Genomic DNA, 24,206 nt, shown 5'->3' with positions numbered 1-24,206 from the left:
CTTTCATGGTCGCCATAGTGGCACAGAACGACACGCATACCCACGGGGAGACGAAAAGACCCTTTGAAACCCTTTTGTCACAAATCTCGCGGGTGACGCCGCTCCGACCTTGCCAGCTTGTATCTCTTCAGGTTACCGTTATTTATTGCACAGAAACGCGGCTAGGATTTCATTGGGAACACCGCTGCAACGAGACCCCCTTTATTCGCCTCTCGGGCACAACCGAAGCGATATTTATCACACATCTAGGCTCGTTCTCACTCCCTCGACTCGGTGAGTCGACCCGATCAGCTACCCAAATCGAGTCGTGTTAGCCAGATCTCTTGGCATGACGTTGTGAACATACAATCGTTCCTGGTGTGGTGGAGAGCTTATCTACAGGCTGCCCTTATCTCAGCGTAGCCTCGTTTGACGGCAAGCATTGTCACTAGTGTGTGGTGTATTGGAGATTTCAGACAAGTTGTGTTTAATGTTTTCTAACTGACTCTATGATTCCTTGGTTCCAGTCCAGCCCATTGTGCCGCCCTTAAAGGCTCTCAAGAAGCTCTTCGGGTCCTTCTGAAGAATAAAGCTGATCTGTGGTCACCAAGTCAACAGGGGAACTACCCTATACACGAGGCTACGCACGGGGGACATGCTGGTAAGTGGTTTGGTTTTTGTTGTTTTAGGCCGCACTCAGCAATATTCCAGCTATATGACGGCGGTCTGTAAATAATCGAGTCTGGATCAGACAATCCCGTGAAGGACGCCATAAGCATCGATCTACGCAGTTGGGATCGATGACATGCATCAACCAAGTCAGTTAGCCTGACAACCCAACCCCGTTAGTCGCCTCCTACGACAAGCATATTCGCCTTTTACGGCAAGCATGGGTTGCTGAAGACCTATTCTACCCCGGATCTTCACGGGTCGCTGGTTGGTGCATCTGTCGAGTTTGTATTTGCCTTTTGATACACGTGTCTGATCGATGTGTAGAGCTTGTAGCAGAATCTGATATGAAACCGAAAACTGTAGGTACATTGATATTTAATGGATAATTGATATTGGGAAGTGTTCATTTACTTAGAATTGTTGAAAGATTTAGCGAGAGAGTGAGTCTAGTTAACGCTAAAACATAATTTCAGGAATATCACGGCGTGTATGTTTGGTGCAGAAGTGATCCCTACCAAATAATCAAGCGGTATCCATTTAAAATGTGGCGGGTTTTAACCATAACGGGCACACTTTATGAGGATTGTGTCTTGTTTGTAATTTGTGTGTCTATTTTTACGTAAAGTGTGTACATATTTCATAGTTTGGTTGGATGCTCTCTGGTTAATTCTTTTGGTAGGCATGGTGATACCATTTTGGTGAAACCCACGAGCACTGGTATAGTGCCGACAAAGCTAGAAACGTTATCAGGGCGAGTCCGGTATTTGAAACCACGATCATAGGATTCTGGCATACCTAAGAGACACAACTCTGCGCAGCGAATCGCAATCTCATTAAAATCATATCTTAGTTTTCGCTACCGCTAAACAAAGATCTGAGGACATCCCATTACGGGTCACGTCAGAACGACCTTTCGCGAATTTTGACCGACCAATGAAATGACTGACAAGAAATCGACATTAGCCAATCAGAAGGCAGCTTTCTCGAGCTGGCGACTACGCTTCGAAACATATTTTAACGTATTCTCGATTAAAAAAAATAAAACTAATACAAAGAACATTCTGGAATGGCTTATAGCATGTAATATTCGTGGTGTGGGTAGGGAAGCAGGGTTGCAGAACATTAAATATTTTGGAGGTGTGTGTGTGTGTAGGGCTGAGACGGGTAACTCGGGTACTCGGGTCTACTGGGTACTGAGTAGGATCCGGGTACCTACAGGACTACCCGGGCCCGTGTTTAGACACGTGATATATTGTTTAATGACAAAAAGTATCTAAAACTCTATGTTTAAAGTACAAGTCACTAATGTTCGCAGTTCTTCCTGACCACTACGCCCATTCCTTCTGACTTTTATATGTTTGAATAAAAATAAAACTTCAGCTAACTTCAGTGTATACACCAGATCGTTTCATACATGTATCTCAACACATTGTACCAGACCTACGGTCATACTTTTTCCAATCGGACAGTTTGTACCTACCTCTTGAGACCTCCAGCGGGTACCCGGGTAGGGTCGGGTAATAGAGGGGTGGGAACCCGGGTAGCACATTTGGACTCTCCCGAGCCCTAGTTGATACGTATAATTAAAATGTTCTTTAAATTGTTTTTGAAATGATTGTTGAGGACGTTTAACTGGAAGCTTAATACGTCAATCAAACACCTGAGAATCGATATAAGCTCGCTCCAACCCTCAACTACCTCAATCGATATCTCTGATCAAATATTTTCAAATCGCTTCAAGTTTGTGTAGTTAGACTTTTAAATATCCCTGACCCCTCGCCTCACCCTTTATTACCCCCCCCCCCCCCCCCCCCCCCCCCCCCCCCCCCCCCGCTCACTTGAACGCCCCCCAATTCTCGTTTGTTCGTGTTGCCATATAACCCAAATTTATCCCTGCATTATATTTGCTCTTTACTGTACGTTGACACGGAGTGTATCCCAACACCAATAAGCCCCCATATAACAGTAAACCTGTCGATGGGGAGGGGGTGGTATATATCGTTAAACAATTCTATAGTATCAGAGCGCCCATCGGTCGTCACGAAACATTGCAGTAGGTCGGAGTGTGTAAAGCGATCCTGGGTGCACTGCCGGTCACGTTATGTGAGTTAACTATCTCATCTAACACCGTATGTTTTACATCGAGACAACGCACTACCAAGTTTTTTCTCTCTGAATACACAACAAAGTTATTGTTAGCGTGGAAATTCAGTGCGTATATAAAGCTTTTAACATGTGTCGTGCGTTATCATGACGCGAATCTGTAAGTTCAACAGACCCGTTAAGGGTTTCTTCTTGTAAGCGCAATCACCGAGCTGAGTGTTCACATAACAAGAACATGTAGGAAAATAATGCTTAAATCAATATTAATATTCCTAATAGAGTGTGCACATTTGCATGCACTTGAGAAAGTAAACATAAATATTGTTTTGTGCACGCAAAGAGCAAATATTTAAACGAAACACGATACACACGTTAAAGGGAAAAAACGGAGTTGATTGATCTCAGTGATTCGTGAGTGTTGTAACGATGTTGACTGCGACATGCAAGTTGTTTACGATCTTAGGGACCGATCATTTGATAACCAAGGGTGGCCATGAAAACGTAATTTGGATTTATTCCAAAAAGATAATTATCCACTGACTGTCTAAAGCAAGGGTTATTGGCCCCAACAGTCCTTGAATCTTCCGTTTTTATAGAAATAAGTTTGTACAGCGACTGTACAAATAATCGTTTTCTGACAACAACAAAAATCCAGAAATTTACATCATCGGTCCATTAACCCGTGTAAGTACACTTCGATGTTTTCAGTCATATCGAAATTGGATAGGCGACATGTGAAGAAGAATTTTTAACTAAACTTATATTATTCTAAATATCTTTGAATTAAAGTAGTTCCGTTACATATTCAAAACTGACATTGTGAAATAGACGCCTTTGATCGTCCATATCTCTAAAGATATTTGTTTTAAGTGTACGGCTATGGCGAGAGTCACGACCTGATACTAGAAAGAGCCGGTATTGCCTACCAATGACCCCTTGGTTCAAGGTACAGTAAACTACGGTTATAACGAACTCAAAAGGATCACTAATTTTAGTTCGTAATAACCGTAGTTCGTTATAAGCATATGTACAACAAATGACCGGGACTGAAATACAAGTTCGTTATATCGGTCAGTTCGTTATAAGCGTGTTCGTTTTAAACGTAGTTTACTGTATACTAGTTTTTTGTGGATGACTGCCAAAAAGGAATGTATCCAACAAATTTGAGTAGGTGCGTGACATCAGTTATACGGATGAAAGTGTGTTTCAATTAATTGGCTTTTAATACGTTCAGCAATACAATGGGTGGTGGACCCAAAGAATGCGTGTCACACGGTACAATCTTGGGAGTCGAACTGAGATTTACGTTATGTGATTAAGCACTACACATCTCTAGTTCACATTATAGCAATTACTACACTGAGGGCAGCTTAACGTGGTTGTATATGTGTCTGGAGACTTATGATGTTTACAGATGTAGTAGTATGGCATGCACACGTGTATACAGTGTGGAGGTTGAGTGTATGGGTTTTCGCGCTGCAAAATCCCCATGTTGGCAATCGAACCGCACACACCGTGTCTAGCGAACGCTTTAACCACTACGCTAATCCACGAGCCTATCGTGGAAGCTTTATAGTGAGTGTTGTTTTACGCCGCTTTTAACACTTTCAATATCACGGCGGCACACCAGAATGGGCTTCGCACATTGTACCCATCTTGGGAATCGAACCGCAGTGTTCACTGGCGTGTCGAGCGAACGCTTTAACCACAACGCTACTCAACAGGCCTATCATGGAAGCTTTATAGTGAGTATTGGTTTGGCAGGGGACACCAGTATGGGCTTCACAATTTGTGCCCATGTCGGGAATCGAACCCGGGTCTTCGGCATGACGAGCGAACGCTTTAACCACTAAGCTATCCAACCCTCCTGCATGATTAGAAAACACATTCCGACTGTCTCTTTCATGATCTGGTAAGCCACTCTCTGTCTGGTCTGATGAAAGGTCGTTCTGACGTGACTCGACACGTGATGTTTTCAGATCTTTGTTGAGCGGCAGCGAGAACTAAGATCTGAATTTAATGAGATAGTTTCATTTCTGCATCTTAAAAATACGTTAAGTAACAGTTTAACCAATCAGGGCACCTAAACCTCAGAGGTGCAAACACATTGCTGCAACAAATTCTTATTGTGGTGACACCTGGTGTTCGCGAAACTACGACTTTAGCGGAACGGTAAATTGGTGGTAAACTGGAAGCTTTATCAGGAAGACTTATCGAGATGCATAATTGTCCAGTTACAGGAATTTAAAGGAATCTTATCAAATATTATACGTTTTTATTGCCGAAGTCGTATTACAGGAAACTACGTTTATAACGAACATGCTTATAACGAACTGACGGATATAACGAACATATTTTAGGTCCCGGACATTTGCTGTATGTATGCTTAAAACATGCTTATAACGAACTACGGTTATAACGAACTAAAATTAGTGGTCCCTTTGAGTTCGTTATAACCGTTCGTTTATTGTAGTTGTTCTAAGTACATAAGCTGCTACAGAATATTCTTTTCCCAGCATATATTAACATACATATGCCATACATGTAAAAGATAGCATTTCTACGACTGTCCATATAATTCACAAGTTACGTACAAAAGTACCGCTTTCTTATTATAACTCGAGCTAGTATGCGACCCCATGGTATCTGAAAGGAATGTCCCTAATATCGATAATGCTCTACCATGATCACTGGCAATATAAGGAATTCATACAAGGGTGGTGAATACCGTACTATCCGTCCTCACTAAGCCGGGGATCGCAGATAGCTAGGTTAAATTGAATAGATGTCAGTATTCTATGAGTGTAAACAATTTCCATTTGATGTGTGACAGTCTTCGTACTTTTGTTCCTCGGTGTTGGTCGACAGTGCCCTGGGTTATTTGTGGACCATCATGGACTAAAGGCTGCTATTTCTACTGGTGTGAATAGGGGTCGTCGCCGATGTATTTAATAAAGTCAGCGAAGCATGGAGAAGTAATGGTAAACGGGTGTGATGTGATTACAAGGTGTTCACGTGACCTCCCGGCACCTATGTCGAATCGTGTACGTCGAACATGGGTGGCTGTATGGCTGGTGCGATTTGATTGACGTTATATTTTTGTTTCGATGGTTTAGGCGTTTTTGAAACAGTAGAGAGTCTGTGAGTAGAGTTTTACACGTTTATAGCATTAGTCCAGCGATATTATGGCAAGGGACACAAAGAATGGGATTCACATGTGGGAAATGTGGGAATCGAAACCGGGTCCCTTGCGTGATGATTTATGCCATTTGTGCTCTCCCGTTGCTATTGAAGAAAATTCTCTGTGAGTTTATAATTATTGAGAATATATCTGTTGAATCGTTGCACTAGTTACCAGTACGCGGCATGTTAGGACATCCACTTCAGCTGAAATCGGAGAGGTGGGGTGAGGTGAAATGGGGTTTAACGTCGCGTCCAAGACTACTGCACTTATATAGCGACGTGTATGTACGTGTGTGTGTGTGTGTGTGTGTGTGTGGCTGCTTGTACTAGTCTAGACTGATGCCGATTTATAGTGCTAGCTCACTGAGATACCATGCCGCAGTTTAACATGAATACCCCACTCAGACACAGTATACTGACTCCGAGCAGACCAGTCCTTGTTTTAGCCTCTTAATGTCGAGCGCCAGACAGCGTAACAACAAGTACCATCAGTGTTATCGACAAGCAGCCACACAAACACATACACGTACATGCACGTCGCTATATAAGTGCAATAATCTTGGCCGCGACGTTAAACACCATATTCACCTCACCTCACCTCACCTATTTGATACACCCTTTCGTGTGTGTAAGCCAAGATGAAACAATTATAAATAACTAATGACGCGATGTCACTTGTGCTGTCGGTAGGTGTCGCTATCAGATCCATCGATCAGAGGTCAAGATTTCACCTTTATTCATCGGTCAAATCGTTATTTGATTCAGTTTCATCAATACTTCTTGATACACTTGTGTATCATAACTTATAGATGCTAGACGTAATTCTAATAGACATAGGACAGCCTCAGGCGTTGAAGCACTGAATGTCTCTCAGTGTTAGCTCAAAGTTCCTACTTCTGTCCGTTTTTTCATCCATTTGTTAACATGGAGATTCTCTGAAACGGCTGAACGAAAACTAAACGTTTAGGAAGTTGTCAAGCAAATATTGCATATATTTTGAATTATTATTTTTTATCTTTAAGAAAATGTCAAAGCATCTGGTGGTCGAGCTTAGTAGGTTTGTTTGGGTGTGGTTCATACTGGGTTCATATGGGTTTTGCTCATACTATAAACAACTGGTTTACATTGTACAGACTCCAACATTTACAGACCGCCGTTATAGACCTGGATTTGTGTCGAATGTGGCGTTAAGTAACATTCACTTAAAAATGGCAAATGTTGAAATATGTTTAATCTGGGGTAGAATAGGTCTTCAGCAAACCCATGCTTGCCGTAAAAGGTGACTATGCTTGCCGTAAAAGGCGACTAACGGGATCGGGTGGTCAGGCTCGCTGACTTGGTTGATGCATGTCATCGATCCCAATTGCGTGGATCGATGCTCATGGTATCAATCACTGGATTGTCTGGTCCAGACTCGATTATTTACAGACCGCCGTCATATAGCTGGAATATTGCTGAGTGCGGCGTTAAACAACAAACCAACCAACCAAACCAATCTACGTTTGTCAACACCATACCTGTGCTCGTGGGTTTCACCAAAGTTGCAAAACGTCTATGAACTGCTTCACATCGCGTTTTTCTCCCCCATTAAGCTCTAATGCCGTACTCGGACTGAAATTCTGTTTAAAGTGGCTTTAAACCAAACTCAATCACTCTCGGTTCAAACACCCAAGTTTCTATTTAGTAACTATCCTACTCCAAGGCAACCAAACGATTCAATCGTCTTATGTTCATGATCATGACAATAATCAAACGTTTATGTGTTACAGAAATTGTGAGATTCTTCCTGGCCCAGAGTGGCAATGACGATGTTGTGGACCTAGCCAACGACGACGGTCGCACCTGTCTACACATAGCAGCGCTAACCAACAACCTTAATATTTGTAAACTACTCTTAGATGCTGACGCCAACGTCAACACCGTCATGATGAGCAAGGTACGTCACCGTCAACCACTTTCTCAACTCTTGTCACGTCACCAAGGTGACGTGAGGTGAAATGGGGTAAAACGTCACGTTCAAGATTGTTGCAGTTATACAGCGACGTGCATGCACGTGTGTGTGTGTGTATGTGTGTGGCTGCTTGTACTAGTCCAGACAAATGCCGATTTTATAATGCTAGCCCACTGAGACACCATGCCGCTGTTTAACATGGATATCCCACTTAGACACAGTATACTGACTCTGAGCCCACCAGTCCTTGTTTTAGCCCCTTAATGCAGAGCACAATGCGGGGTAACATCTTTAAACGTCTTTTGGTTTGACGCGACCGGGGATCGAACCCACGCTCTCCGGGCGGACGCGCTACCACTAGACCACAGAGACGGTCCGTCACCAAGGCTTGTAGTAGTTATCTTGATATCTAGATGGGAAATATTGTGCTGTATAGTTTAGTCCACAACTCAACTTAATATGAACCTGAACTATATCATTTACAAGACATTATTAAATAGTATTCGAATGACAACATCAGCAAACATTTCACGTTCAACACCTGGACTTACAAGAATATTGATCCCTGTAAGATATCAGAAATATACATTTGAAATTTGCCTCAACCTCCGAGTAGCTCCATATAGTCTGTCCAAGATTACGAAGTGTTTACATTAACCATGACGAAAGTGATCAATTGGCGAACACACCTGTTTCTATATCGATATGCACTTTACTATATTAGAGCATGTTTTTTATCCGCACGCAATGATATAATTATCGTTTTACTTCCTGGTGAGAATGGACTTCGGGTGAAATTGTATCCGAGATTGTTGGCGTTTTTGAAGTTCAAACCGTATGAAGAGTGTCGGGGAATTATTTATGGGTGTTGCGGGGTAATAAATGTAAAACGTTGACGCCAAAGAAATCAGTCTTGATCATCGATTGAAATAGATTTCTTTGGGCTTAAAAGGCAAAATATTTATGGAAATTATAGGAATGCTTGGTGTAACGTAGACTATCGTTCCAACATGGACACGGTAACATGTCGGAGGTTAAAACACATTTACAATGGACCTTTCGTAACTTTCTCCCCTTGACCAAACATACAGAATTCATCAATCTGTCAATTCTTATCTTGTCACTCAAAGGCCAATCAATAATTCAACGTAGAATTGTAGACAAAGGTTGTAAGAACAATAACCCCGAACGAAGTCGGATTAATGGTAGGTCGATGTTGGGATACTGGCAGTGAAAGAGCTAGCAAGATAAGACCAACACCCCGCGACCAGCCTGGTACACACACTCGATGGCAGGAGGCAGGGGCCAAACACGGCAAGAAAGGAGGGTGCTTGAGTGATTCGTTTAAGGTCATGCCTGGTCTATTTAAAAGACCATACTTTGTTTCTTTCCTTCGCAGTTACGACGTGTAAGTAATTCTTACATTTTTTGTCACCCAACGAATTATATTTTCGTGCGTGGGATCATTTATCGTTGATGCCCTACGTCCCTGTGACTGGCATTCGATTTCTGATAAACCTTAGTGATGAATATTGGTTTTATATTGATGTATACGTATTTATCTGATTGTTTTTTTCTGTAAGGTGATATCGACTCGTGTTTCTAAATCATTTGGAAGTTTATAATAGTCTTCCAATAGAGTACTACCGACACAGTTAGAAAGGATTGCATCTGGAAGGCTTCTTCAGAGGGCCTAAACGTGGACCCTTTGGCTATACTCATAGTTCAATCCTTACATGTACAACTCGAAAGGGTGCACGGGAATCACGCACGTTGAGACGCCCAACGCTAACACCGTATTCGTGCGTGCGTGATTCCCGTTCAACCTTTCGAGTTGAGTTGATTGGTTCAACTGTGTCATATGGCCCTGTGACGCAGGGGTAGCATTATGCAGATGGAAGTTTCAATGAATGCTCGTTCCACCCGTGACGAACAGGTCTGATTGTTGATGAAATATAGTGATAGCTAAATAGACAGATTTTTTTTTCATCCACCGATTGTCTTTAAATGTAATATCCAGTTATGTATGACTGTTTAATAATCTCATACCAACTTTGACTGGAGTAGGTACGATAGTTTTTCAGATATTGTAGTAAACGTCGGTACCTTAAATTAACTTCCGGACTTTTCTTTTTTTATAGGTTACTTTAGTTTCTTAAATTGTATTATATATGTAATTATATCAATTAAGGAATACCCTAGTTACCTTAAATAGTCCCAGTACACACAAGGCACTGTTACAACATTTCGACCAAGTATCGTCATATTTTAACAATCTCAAACACAGAACTTCAGATTATTTTGTATGACTAATTCACCTTTGAGAAAAACACATAACCTTTACTACTTTTAAAGAAAATATGATTGGTTACAATTTGGAAACCAATAGAAAAATATCGATTATAAACATGATGGTTGCTGCTATTTGCAAATACACATATGCTATCCCCAATGCCTATGTTCAAATGGGGCAGATTTGAATGTAGCTTACTAAAATCGCTAAACACTTAAACACTTTAACCTGTTACGAGACTGAAGTTGGGATTTGGAACAAACTGCTTCTCAAGTTGAAATAGGTTTCCTCATTAAAGCTACACTGAGTTGTACTTAAGCAATCTAGTATTCATTGATTTTTGTTCCATAAACCTGAATTTGATTTATGGAGTGTGTCTTAAGATTTAAACACACCCCTTAGTGAATGCAGTCTGAGTGTGCGTCTACCAAAATGCTTTGTTATTTCACGTCAAGTATGGGCCACATTTGATTACAAACTACCCGCTGTGACGAGTATAGGCCAACGGAACTATTCGCTGATTGAAGTGGGAGATTGTATCTATGTAGGTCGGCCATGTAGTGAGGGTGTTTGTCAAGCACATGTCAGGCAATTTGTCAAGCATTTCATTCCAATGCAAGCAATGCTGAGAATACTGCTCCTTCATAATTAAATTTCCCCTCAGTATGCCAGAATGCATTTGTTATGTAGTTAAATGTATTTTTAATCAAGGGTTATGCAAGCTTCATAACATCCACGAATGACCATTAATGGTTGCGGAAATTATACCCAAATTCATCACCGATATTGTTAATATATAAAGGATAAGATGAAGAAAAATAGTCCATTGTTATGTCAGATGATTTATTAGTAATACTGACAATAACAGTTATACGTTTTTTTAATATAAATTGAAATTTATGACACCAATGGATGAGTTAAATGGCTTTTTAATTGTATAGTGAGATCCATTTCAAAGCGATTACATTTATATAGTGTCCTAGTAAGAATACGTATTAAGTCCACGTTATTCAGCGTGCAGCTTCAAATGTATGTTACACTGAATACATCAAATAAAGCATTAAAAATAAGTCATTGGTGTCATGATATTTGATTCAGAATAGCATCGTTCGTGGTGATTATGAATTGTAATGAACATAATACAAAACAGTATAGTACTTTCCAGCAATAGACTATCCAACACGATTGATTGTTGTATTCGTTTTCCCGTGCCTTCTATGGCGTATTCATGTGCCTCCATTGTATCCCTTTATATCGAGTCGACCAGTGCTGTAGCATGTATTACTACATGTCATCGTCAGAGTCAGGTTCCAGATGGATAATGTCATGCCGCCATGCAATAACCATGGTTCATTGTTCATGATAGAAATACCAAGCAAATAACACTAACAGAACGGAGGAGAATACACGACCTTGTCGACTCCTCTCTTCCAAACGCAAGGGTTGTATTGTATGGTGGTACTCATAAACCATGTTGTCATTTCCAGGGAAAATACTACACTCCTACAGACGCCGCCCTTCTGAAGGGACATAGGGAGACGGGGGACTATCTCATCTCCAAAGGGGGCAAAAAGGGGAGCTTCATCACCAACGATGCTGCTATTATCATTCAAAGAAACCTTAAGCTCAAAAGCAGGCTAAGGCCGACCTCTTCAACAAGGAGAGTCAAGTCCCCCAAGAGAAGGGATTCTAATAGGTTAGAGGTGTTGTCCCCAGAGAAGGTTGAGCCGAGAGAGGAGACAGAGGAGATTCATATTGAGAGTGAAAATGTGAAAGAGGAAGATTCCAAACCCGCTCCTGTGTCAGCAACTGTGAATTTACAGGTTCAGCGGAAGCAAACCCCTGAAATTAAGGACGTGAAATCAACGGACTCAAAGAAAACAGAGACTAAACCTGCAGAGAAAAAGAGCCCCAGTAGAAATGATGCTTCTGTGAATACTGACAATAAATCGGCTTCCCCTAGGAAGGGGATTCTGAAATCAACCAAGGAGAACGGCAAAGAGAACGCAGAACCAATGGGGTCGAGTCCTACAAAACAGAAAAAGAAAGATGTGAAGGATGTTCCTGAGGTCACTGCCACCAATGGTACAGCAGATACGAATTCTCACAACAGTGTGGATTCTGGGGAGTTTTACCGGGCTAGCTCTCAAAGGGAGAGCAATACGTCCGAGCCAAGGTCTCGCTCCAGGATGTCAAAGAGCAGCAGGATACTGGCTCAGGAGGTACAGGCGAGTGTGAGGCGGTATGAGGAGGAGAGACGAGCGGTCAGGGAGTATCACCAATTAAGGAGGGCACAAATCTACACCGGCCCGCTCTACGACATCGCCCTCTTCAGCAGCAGCTTCCACCAGAACAACAGGGAAGATGCTTTCGGTACCCATGACAACGACCGACCGGCCAAGAGGCAAACTTTCTACACAATGTCGCAGTCCAGTGAACATGTCAACGGTAAGCCTTCACGTTAGTTTTGTTTGACATATCGTATATATGATTGCTTATCATACCTCCATGTCAGAATGATGAGATCTGATTGGTCCACGTGATCTTGATAAAAAAAACTGCGTAACCCGCCTTGGCGGGTAATAAGTTTCTCAGAGGGGGAATAAATCTCTTATATCCCGCCACGAGCAATACAGGCAACACGTGCATTTCTCAGAAGCAGAAGAAATCCCTTATAACCCGCTTCAAAGAATAAAGCCCCCCCCCCCCCGAGTCAGTGGAAGTCAAGTGACTCAGCACAAGTTAACCTCAGCTCAGCTGTTTTCGATCGATTTTGAATTTGCTCGGGGTACATAGGGTTTTATGCGTCCCGAGCCGGAGGCGAGTGTTATAAAACCGAACGGGGAAAGCATACAACCCCATGTACCCCGAGTAATCCCGCTATAATGTAATTGGATGGGTAGGATCATTTAATATAAGGGACGAACCATTTGTTAGTGAGAGGATATGTGTTCGGTCACTACTTGAAAACATACATTGTTATTTCTCTGAATGGAGTAGCCTAACAAACAATTGTATAATTTCTCACATTTGTATTTTCTGGAACAAATTATTTTTTTTTTAAAATAAACCTACACGCCCAACCAGGCAGTTGGGGGAACCACTACAAAAACAATTCTGGGCATCCAGCACCCAACATTTTGGTTTGCAAAACAATTCTACTTTAATTTATATATTACTTCCAAGTAAAGTTCAGGGCGGCGGGGTAGCCTTGTGGTTAAAGCGTTCGCTCGACACGCCGAAGAGGTGAGGTGAGGTGAGGTGAAATTGGGTTTAAAGTCGCGTCCAAGATTATTGCACTTATATAGCGACGTGCATGCACGTGTGTGTGTGTGTGTGTGTGGCTGCTTGTACTAGTCCGGACGGATGCCAATTTATAATGCTAGCGCACTGAGATACCATGCCGCAGTTTAACATGAATACCCCACTCAGACACTATATATTCTGATTCCGAGCCGACCAGTCCTTGTTTTAGCCCCTTAATGCCGAGCGCCAGACAGGGTAACAACAAGTACCATCTTTAAACGTCTTTAGGTATGACGCGGCCGGGGATCGAACCCCGGAACTCCGGGCGGACGCTCTACCTCTAGACCACGGAAGCGGTTGACACGCCAAAGACCCGGGTTCGATTCCCCACATGTGTACAATGTGTGAAGCCAATTTCTGGTGTCCCCCGCCGTGATATTGCTGTAATATTGCTAAAAACGGCGTAAAACCACACTCATTCACTCACTCACTCAAGTAAAGTTCGCAGACTAAACAAACAAGACGGATAATACTTAACGAAACCAGAGTCACATGTTTGAGTAAGGCTACAGTTGCCATTCAACTGATAACAACAAATACTGCTTGATCTGAACAAATTCGAATTTTAGCCATGGCTCTTGTTACAACAGGTAAAGTCCATAGTTCAAGTCGAATCGGTCAGTGTTGTTACGAGGCACAACAAGTAGCTAAGGCTGCCAATCTCGTGAAGATGTACAAAATAATGCATTATACTACATTCATCGTGAAGAAATATCCTATGTACACGAGAGTCAAGCCGTAATTTAGGGAACTTCTGCTCAATCGTGAAAGACGTCATATTTCGCCATATTTCGAATTGCGTGGCTTAGAGGCACCAGAAGGCCAGAAGCCATGGTCGTGGGTTGGAATCAAATGTCGCCCTGATCATGTTTCTTGGATTATCATCACTATACCAGCGTCGTGGGTTTTGACAAAGTGTTGAATTCCATGACCTGGGTTACTTCGGGCTTTCCTCCCACATCAAGCTGACCCGCCGTTATGTAACTAAAATAGAACAGTTGTAGATTTGGTGGGTTTAGGGCATAGTAGGGATAGGGTTGTTGTATACAGATGCGGGAGTAGGGTTTTATACATATTTGGTTTTATCCCCTTCATGCCGAGCGCGAGGCAGGGTAACAACAAGTACCATCTTTTCACGTCTTTAGGTATGACGCGACCCGTGACATCCGGGGAAGAATAGGTCTTCAGCAATCCCTGCATGCCGTAAAAGGTGACTATGCTTGTCGTAAGAGGCGACTAACGGGATCGGGTCGTCAGGCTCGCTGACTTGGTCCATGCATGTCATCGTATCCCCATTGCGTGGATCGATGCTCATGATGTCAATCACTGGATTGTCTCGTCCAGATTCGATTATTTACAGACCGCCGTCATATAGCTGGAATATTGCTGAGTGTGGCGTTAAACAACAAACAAACACCGCCCTTCCGCTTTGACGCAAGGGAAGGGGTGTGGGTTGGTCGGTCGTCCCAAAATGAAACGTTATATGATGGCGCTTACAACACAACTCACATCTGCACGATTCAACAGCATTCATGGTTGACGGTTATACTGACCCGCACGGTGCATGTGGTTGCGTGTAATATACGGGTAGGAAACACGACCCGTCAGTGCAAGGCGATAGGGCACATTAGCTTCAAAGCACACAGGGTCGTATTAATTAGTGGCATGTTTATGGGTAGCATGCAATATGGATACATGTGAATAGATAAAAAAGTTACTTTGTAATCTCGTATGGTTAAAAATGGTCTAATTGTGACATGAAAAAGTACGTTACATCAAGGCAGATTAGTTTGATTTGGCCGAGGCTCATGGCACCGCTACATTGTAGACTTCGCGTGTCATAACTATGGAATACTGTAAGGGACGTTCTCGCGACCTCAACCTCACGAAACGAGAATTTTGTTCAAATCTCGCATTTTCGCACTTTTTGCATTTATACGTCGAGATCGCGAGAATGTCCCTTTCGTCATTCTGTACATAACCGCTATCACCAGCTGATCATTGAGGATGAAGGCAGTAATGCTCTCACAATGTCACCAAGTTGAAACGAATCTTTAAGTTATTTGGGGTGCGGTCGGGTAGCCTAGTGGTTAAGGCGTTCGCCCGTCACGCCGCAGACCCGGGTTCGATTCCCGACATGGGTACATTGTGTGAAGCCAAATCTGGTGTCCCCCGCCGTGATCTTGCTGGAATATTGCTAAAAGCGGCGTAAAACCATACTCGCTCACTCACTTAAGTTATTTTGCCTTAACTACAGTGACAACGTATCACGATGTTTTCAAACTATCTTTCAAGTTTTATGTGCCAGTGGTATTCTCTGTGTGTTCGATCAGACTGGATGCTCTTAATATACAGATTGAAATGAAAAAGAGAACACTTAATTTTAGACACAGTTAAATGATAGACAATCATGGGTTTCCAGCCTTGTCTATCCAATACGCGTCGGAAACAATGCACACGAACATTCGATTCTGCCGTGTTGAATTTGTGCGCTATTTCAAATGTACTGACAGTGAAGCTTTTTCCCCTATTTTTTCATTGTTCCCTTATTCGTTTCCATCAGTTTATAACGATGTTATAACATGCAGCTGTATCTTGATATAACATATTGCAGGTGACATGGAGTTCTCGACTCGGACTGACGATCACACTCACGCGAGAAAGGTATTCACAATTTTTATTTTTCATGTTTACGTCAAACATTTCTTACCCGTGGAGATCCGAGTTAAAATTGATCATCAGCAACCCACGCTTGTCATATGAGGCAAGTAACGGGATTGGTTGGTCAGGCTCGCTGACTTGGTTAATACATTTCATTGTATACCATTTGTGTAGATCGACGCTCATGATGTCAATCACTGGTTTCCAGGCTCGATTATTTACAGATTGCAGTCATATAGCTGGAATATTGCTGAGTGCCCTTAAACAACAAACAAACATGTGTTATAATAAAATACTGTCAAAACGTTTATATTCTCTGTTGTATAGACTGTGTACGTCTTTACCTTGTTTACATCATCATCGGGGCGGTCGGGTAGCCTAGTGGTTAAAGCGTTCGCTCGTCACGCCGAAGACCCGGGTTCGATTCTCGACATGGGTACAATGTGTGAAGCCCATTTCTAATGTCCCCCGCCGTGATATTGCTGGAATATTGCTAAAAGCGGCGTAAAACCATACTCACTCACTCACTCACTCACTGTTTACATCATCAGTTAATGTGTCTGTCAGAAACTTGTAGCTATTAATATTAATAGGCTATGAGTCGGTAAGTGATTTTTGTTTTATGCAGTAACATTCCAACAACTGTATGTCACGGCAAGAGACACCAGACAGGGGCACACATTGTACCCTTGACCCGTGGGGGGCTCGAGCCAGGGCCATTAACCCCCCGGCTATCTCACCGCCCCTGTAACAGACGATGAACTTGCAGCATCTATAGAACATTGTGTTCATTGTCGCTGTCATTGGATTGCACAGTTGATACGTAACTAAAATAATTGGTTGATCGCCTAATAGACGGAGTGAGTGAGTGAGTTGGGTTTAACGCCACTTTTAACAGTATTCCAGTTATATCACGGCGTGTCAGCTTAATGTAGGAGGAAAGCCCGAAGTGAAGCAGGTCGCAGATATTTACCACTTCGGTTAAACCCACGAGCACGGTTATGGTGCTGACAAACCTAGAAACATAATCTGGGTGAACCGGGATTCGAACCCACAATCATAGGTTTCTGGCGTGCCCAAGGGACGGAACTCTGCACAGCGAATCTCGCCGCCTTAGACGACTGGGCCACCCGAGTATGGTATTAAAATATGACACTTGACTACCGTTATGGTCGCCCGAAAGACGTTTGGTTAAACTCAGTGACTGCTGTACCAAGAAGGTGGCTTCAGTACGAATGGTTATGTATGAAAGTCACTGATCGTCTTTCAGGCACAGAAGGCAAAAGGGAAATCAGATTCCAACATTGCGAGGCAGCCATCATCGAGGAAGCCAAAGAAAATGAACCAAAATGTCAACGAGGTCAGTATTTTAATCAAACGCTTGTATGTATATCTGGGGGTAGAGGTGGGGTGAAATGGGGTTTAACGTCGCGTCCAAGATTATTGCACTTATATAGCGACGTGCATGCACGTTTGTGTGTGTGTGTGTGTGTGTGTGTGTGTGTGTGTGGCTGCTTGTACTAGTCCGGACTGATGCCGATTTATAGTGCTAGCTCACTGAGATACCATGCCGCAGTTTAACATGAATACCCCACTCAGACACACTATACTGACTCCGAGCCGACCAAACCGTGTATTATCCCCTTAATGCCGAGCGCCAGACAGGGTAACAAGTACCATCTTTAAACCTTTTTGGGGGGTATGACGCGGCCGGGGATCGAACCCCGGACCTTCCGCTCTCCGGGCGGACGCTTTACCACTAGACCACGGAGGCGGTCATCTAGGGGTAGAAGACCAGTACATGTCGTGGAAACACAGTTCGGGCAAGGGATACCATACGAAATTCACACTGGTCCTCACTGACTAGCAGCATTTCAGGGCTATAATTCTGACCCCGTTCTTGATTCTACAATTTTGCTATAAATTGGAACTAGATAAAAATGACACTCAGAAAAAGGAAAACATTTTGTTTCATTCAAGCAGGACGAACTACAAACTCCGAGGACTACTTCAATAACATTTACTCTAGTCCTCTGGAATACTCTTAAAAAACGAATTTCGAAGGCAGGATTTCATACTATTCATACTGCATATATTAGTAAAACATTTAGAAATCGTTTTGATAGTTATCAGATGTATTCATCTAAATTAGACTTTGTTCAAGTGGACGCTTTCATATTTTTTACTTCTAACAAAACTATATGTAGAGGTAAGACTGTCATGTGTCCAAAAGCCAATTTAAGAGGTATTCAGGCGCGGTTTGCTAATATTCAAACATGATCAAGTCTTTGCCCCGAGCTGACTTTCCGAAGAGATGCTAATTTAAACCCAGTTCAAGCATATGGTAAAAGATCAACTTTGCACTTAGGTAGATGTTCCTTGGCATTCGAAAAATATTTTCGCATCCTTAGCCATTACTGTGAAACGCCAGAAAGAATAAGGTATATAGGTGTCACGTCTATGAATGTGTTTGATAAATTTTCCAAATATGTTCTTATCTTACTCGTCCTTTAAAGAGGTGTGGACGTAGGTAGCCATGTGGATAAATCGTTCGCTCGTCTCACTGAAGACCTGAGTTCGATCTTCCAATGTGTGAATCGACTATGGTAGTAAAAGTAATTTTCTAAAAAGACATCACACGTTGTGGAAGTACTTGAAACATCCAGCAAAGTTTTCCCTATTGAAAGTTCTTTAATTTTTACCTTCTCAATGGGGTCAAGAGTTGGGTGTATCGATTGGTCGAACTACCGATCGTGATATAGTCCAAAAGAACGGTATGTATTGTGTTGTTTCGTCTATTCCCCTGTTGTTGCACCTCAGGACAGACACCATAAGGACAAGGATGTGGAACAACTGGCCAATCAGACCGAGCAGCTGTATACTGACCTCAACAACAAGGCGGCGGCCAGCGTCCAGTCTGCCAGACAGATGAACAATGAACTCAGGTCTTCGTTTGACCAGGATGCCAACAGGGGCAAGAGGGCCACGCCACAGAACGGGCATAGGTAGGTCAGGGGTGATGGGCCACGCCACAGAACGGGAATTGGTAGGTCAGGGGTGATGGGCCACGCCACAGAACGGGAATTGGTTGGTCAGGGGTGATGGGCCACGCCACAGAACGGGCATAGGTAGGTCAGGGGTGACAGGGCCACGCCACAGAACGGGAATTGGTCAGGGGTGATGGGCCACGCCACAGAACGGGCATAGGTAGGTCAGGGGTGACTTGGTCACGCCACAGACGGGCATAGGTTGGTCAGGGGTGACTTGGTCACGCCACAGACGGGCATTGGTTGGTCAGATATGACTTGGTCACGCCACAGAACGGGCATAGGTAGGTCAGGGGTGACAGGGCCACGCCACAGAACGGGCATAGGTAGGTCAGGGGTGATCGGCCACGATACAGAACAGGAATTGGTAGGTCAGGGGTGATGGGCCACGCAACAGAAAGGTTTTGGTTTGGCTTGTTGTTTAACGCCGCACTTAGCAATATTCCAGCTATATGACGGCGGTCTGTAAATAATCCAGTCTGAACCAGACAATCCAGTAATTGATATCATGAGCATCGATCCACACAATTGGGATTGCGAGCCCGACCACACGATCCTATTGGTCGCCTCTCACGACAAGCATAGTCGCCTTTTACGGCAAGAATGGGTTGCTGAAGACCTATTCTACCCCGGATCTTCACGGGTCCCACAGAAGGGCATGGGTAGGTCAGGGATGACGTGGCCATGTCACAGAACGGGCATGGTAGATCAGGGGTGTCAGGGGCCATGCCATAAAATGGGCATAGTTCATTCTGGGACCACAGGGACCAAGCCACAGAACGGGCATATACTAGTATACGTCAGGGTATTTCATGTTTGGTTGTTGGGGCAGCTTGCATGAAGGAAACAAGTTTCTCACTGACTGCATAATGGTTCTTGTGCCAGAATCATTTAACACATAAATAGGAGCATTTCAAAATGTTTCTCATTTTTTTAAAGGGTGGTGGGATAGCCTAGTTGTTTGAGCGTTCGGTTCTCACACGGAAGGCCCGGGTTTAATTCCCCATATGCAATCAGTGAAGCCCATTTCTAGTGTCCCTCGTTATTATATTGCTGGAGGGGCGGTCGTGTAGCCTAGTGGTTAAAGCGTTCGCTCGTCATGCCGAAGACCCGGGTTCGATTCCCGACATGGGTACAATGTGTGAAGCCCATTTCTGGTGCCCCCCGCCGTGATATTGCTGGAATATTGCTAAAAGCGGCATAAAAAAAAATACCCACTCACTATATTGCTGGAATATTGCTCAAAGCGGCGTAAAAAAAATACTCACTCACTATATTGCTGGAATATTGCAAAAAGGGCGGCGTAAAACCATACTCACTCACTGATTATTCCATGAACACTATGGCGCTCCGGCCAAACGTATAAAAGGCCTAAGGCATTTGCTGTCTGAAATGCCACTAGTGTTAACCAAGGTGGAATAGAGCCAGCCCATTGATGCAGGTGTTTCAAGAGAATCGATGGCGACATACACACGCATCCAATGAGGAACAAGGCCAAAGCATAACGTGGAAACACACATCCTGCACCCGTGTTGGAGAGGATTTTACATATGATTCTATTAATCGACTCTCGATCATAGTGACACTTTAAGAAGCGCCGTAAAATGTCCGTGTAGACAGCTCTATGGGTACCCTTAAAACCTGACTAACTCTGTCTTTAGTGGCGAAAACGAAACGAAGAAGAGTCGGAGGGAACGACAGCGAGATGAGCAGAAACGCAGAGAGGAGGAGTTTCACCGGCTGCTGGTGAAGGCCTACAGACCCGAGACATGCTTGCCGGAACAGAAAGGTAACTCACTACCACCAAGAGGCAGTACAGTAAACTACGTTTATAACGAACACGCTTATAACGAACTGATAGATATCAGGAACTTAATTTTTAGTCCCTGCCATTTGTTGCATATATGCTGTATATATGCTTATAACGAACTACGGTTATAACGAACTAAAAAAAGTGGTCCCTTTGAGTTTGCTATAACCGTAGTTTACTGTACCTAAAACGACTGATAACATCAGTCCAATCCACGTTTTGTTTGTTTGTTTGTTTGTTTGATGTTTAACGCTACACTCAGCAATATGACGACGGTCTGTAAATAATCGAATCTGGACCAGACAATCCAGTGATTGACATCAGGAGCATAATCTTTTTTTAGTATTCATACACTTTCTCTTTTTAGACAGACAGACAGACATACAGACAGATTTATCTCGTATGTATGGCCATGAGGCCAAAAGTACAATGACATTTTGTTGTAAGAGAATTTAGCATGAGCATGATCTGTTTCCTAGGTAAAGACGGCTCAGGACGAGGTAGAAACACTTCCTTGGGTCTAACCCGGTCTAAGACCATGGTGTCTACACAGGGTACCCCCTCCCCCTCCAGACCTGTGTCCGTCTACTCCAAGCGCTCCACCGCCAGTCAGCCACGTCCATCCAGGCCGACCACCACCGTCATGACCCCCTATGGCACACGCAAGGTCCCCATCGGGGAACCAACAGGTACGTCATGGAGAATACAATTCTGTCGCACCTTATATTGACGTTGGGTGGCTCAGTGGTGTAAGTGTTAGCTAATCAAGCCGTAATCCTGGTGCGATTTCCCTCATTGGTACATTGTGTGAAGCCCATTTCTGGAGGTTTAAACTGATATTTCTCTTGTCCGAAATGTCTGCGAAAACCAGACCAAAAAATGGTGAACGCTACGTGTATGAGTGAGTGAGTGAGTTGGGTTTAACGCCGCTTTTAGCAGTATTCCAGTTATATCGCGGCGTGTCAGCTTAATGTGGGAGGAAAGCCCGAAGTGATGCAGGTCTAAGACGTTTACCACTTCGGGGAAACCCACGAGCACGGGTATGATGTTTACAAACCTAGAAACATAATGGGGACGAACCGGGATTCGAACCCACTATCATAGGTTTCAGGCGTGCCCAAGGGACGCAACTCTGCACAGCGAATTGCGGCGACTGGGCCACCCGTGCCCCCTAAAAAATGGTGAACGCACTGTTCACGCTACATACATTGAATGGTGTACTGTATCTCCAACACTAGTGCACAGACGCTAAACGTCTTTACAGTGGAGTGAGCAATGGTGGCCAAGTCGTCTTAGGCGCCGGGATTCGCTGCGCAGAGTTGCGTCTCTTGGGCACACCAGAAACCCATGATTTTGGGTTCGAATCCCGGTTCGCCCCGATTATGTTTCTAGGTTTGTCAGCACCATACCCATGCTTGTGGATTTCAACAAAGTCGTTAACGTCTGAGACATCTATCAATTCTGGTTTTCTCCGACATCAAACCGACACGAGCTGATATAACTTGAATGCTGTTTAAAGTGGCGTTAAACCTAGCTCACTCACTCACTCACTCACTCACTCACTCACTCTTTAGAGTGGATTCGTACGGATTAACACATTTCCGCAATATAGGTGCCAGACCTATCACATGAGCTTTCCTCCGCCGTGATATAACTGAAATACTGTTCAAAGCAGCGTTAACCCCAACTCACTCACTCACTCGACGTATTCTTGTTTCTTTCACACCTGTTTCTCATTTCAGTCCTTCCTGTGATTGACACGAAACACGACGAGAAGACGAAACTAAATGGGAAACATCAACCCTCTCCCCAAAAGGAGTCTGAAGTTTGACGACTCTTGGTTCTACCGTGTCTTGGAGCCAGCAGTACTGCTGTTACTATTTATTAAAGATCTCTGTGATAAACTTTGTGGTTGTTTGCGTGACAGCCATGTCTGAAAGTGTGTGGAAGGAATTTCATGACGTCATGATTCATTTACAAATCAGTAGTAGGGTTAGTGGTATGATTTATAGATTTAAACAACAAATACGGCATGAAAATGTTTCACAAAATGATAACCCAGCTGATTTAAAAATCATGTTTTGTGCAGACACCGGTCGTGAATTTCCGTGTCCACTCGTACCATTCCGTTACGAGTGGTGACCAATACAGACTATCGATTGTGGACAGTGAGAACCTTTATCATTTACATTTCAATTCAATGGAATTTTGATTCGCTTCTGTTTCGGATGGGGGTAGGGGGGGGGGGGGGGGGGCTAGATTGTTCATCTAAGATAATGAATTTTGATAGTTTTGGATAATTCGAGCCGAATATTCACAGAAATGAGGCGACTGGCCAGTAATATTGAGATGCTGTCCACTTTTTTATTCTGTTCATCATTTAGAGGCGATCTGTCTTAAGAATACACAAAGGAAATGTTTCTTCATGTTTGAATAAATATGTCATACTGTCAATTAAAACTTATTCACGAAAGACCGTTTCCCGACTGGCACCATTCTGTTCCTACGTACATGTGGTTGTTTTCTTTGAAGACATATAGCTAGCTCGCCAAAGATTCACTCTCAGCATCAACGGTGCCAAGTAGAAATAGCATTAGTCTGGTTTGGACATTTGATCCCCTGTTCTCGGCTGCAGAACTCATGTCAAAACTATCCCTACTTACATATGCAAACTTGAGGCTAGTTCCTATACGTATATGCAAACTTTAGGTTTGTCAAATTAAATTTCGTTTTGTACCAGATTCCAACTTTTTGCACACGTAAAACCATTCTAGATTGTTCGCAAGGGGTCCTTGCAGTGGGCAATATGGCCTTTGGTCCTTCTCTTCTATTTCGAACCGCAGAGGGCGTTGCCGGAAGAGGTCACGTGGTACATTAGAATCAAGTTTACTGTTATAGATTTCTGACCTATTTTAAAGATATCCATCCTCCATAAACCAGTTCAAGAAACTGTAACTGAAACTGTTTGGTTGTAACCAGGCATGCAGTATTAGCGTTCTGGGTTTGAAATCAGTACCTGTTAGCAATTTTGTTAACCATAATTTATATTAACTCGATATGGTTAAGACAACCCATGCGTAATCCGTACCTGCGTGCATATGTGATATAAACACTCTGCTTGTCGCGAAGTACAACTCGAGACATGTTCGAGTGTTCCTACTTCGAGTTAACGAATGTTTCACTGTACGGGCCGATCCTACT

General features: G+C 43.3%; 1 protein-coding gene across 1 annotated transcript in view; it reads left to right on the top strand.

The window, feature by feature from the left end:
- Window positions 1-23,233, top strand: part of LOC124132379 (inversin-B-like) — a 75,291-nt gene extending 52,058 nt beyond the window's left edge. The window contains exons 9-17 of the mRNA XM_048403265.1: window positions 507-640; window positions 7,707-7,873; window positions 11,669-12,629; window positions 16,102-16,151; window positions 17,419-17,508; window positions 18,969-19,153; window positions 20,857-20,984; window positions 21,485-21,694; window positions 22,748-23,233. Of these exons, the coding sequence (XP_048259222.1) occupies window positions 507-640; window positions 7,707-7,873; window positions 11,669-12,629; window positions 16,102-16,151; window positions 17,419-17,508; window positions 18,969-19,153; window positions 20,857-20,984; window positions 21,485-21,694; window positions 22,748-22,836 (2,014 nt within the window). The 3' untranslated portion in view covers window positions 22,837-23,233. The remainder of the gene's footprint in view (window positions 1-506; window positions 641-7,706; window positions 7,874-11,668; window positions 12,630-16,101; window positions 16,152-17,418; window positions 17,509-18,968; window positions 19,154-20,856; window positions 20,985-21,484; window positions 21,695-22,747) is intronic.
- The last annotated feature ends 973 nt before the right edge of the window (window positions 23,234-24,206 follow it).

Source organism: Haliotis rufescens, unplaced genomic scaffold (assembly GCF_023055435.1).
Source record: "Haliotis rufescens isolate VD_foot unplaced genomic scaffold, xgHalRufe1.0.p SCAF_3, whole genome shotgun sequence".
NCBI classification, from domain to species: Eukaryota; Metazoa; Mollusca; class Gastropoda; order Lepetellida; family Haliotidae; genus Haliotis; species Haliotis rufescens.
The sequence above is the reverse complement of the archived record's forward strand: the minus strand, read 5'-3'. Positions and strand labels throughout refer to the sequence as shown.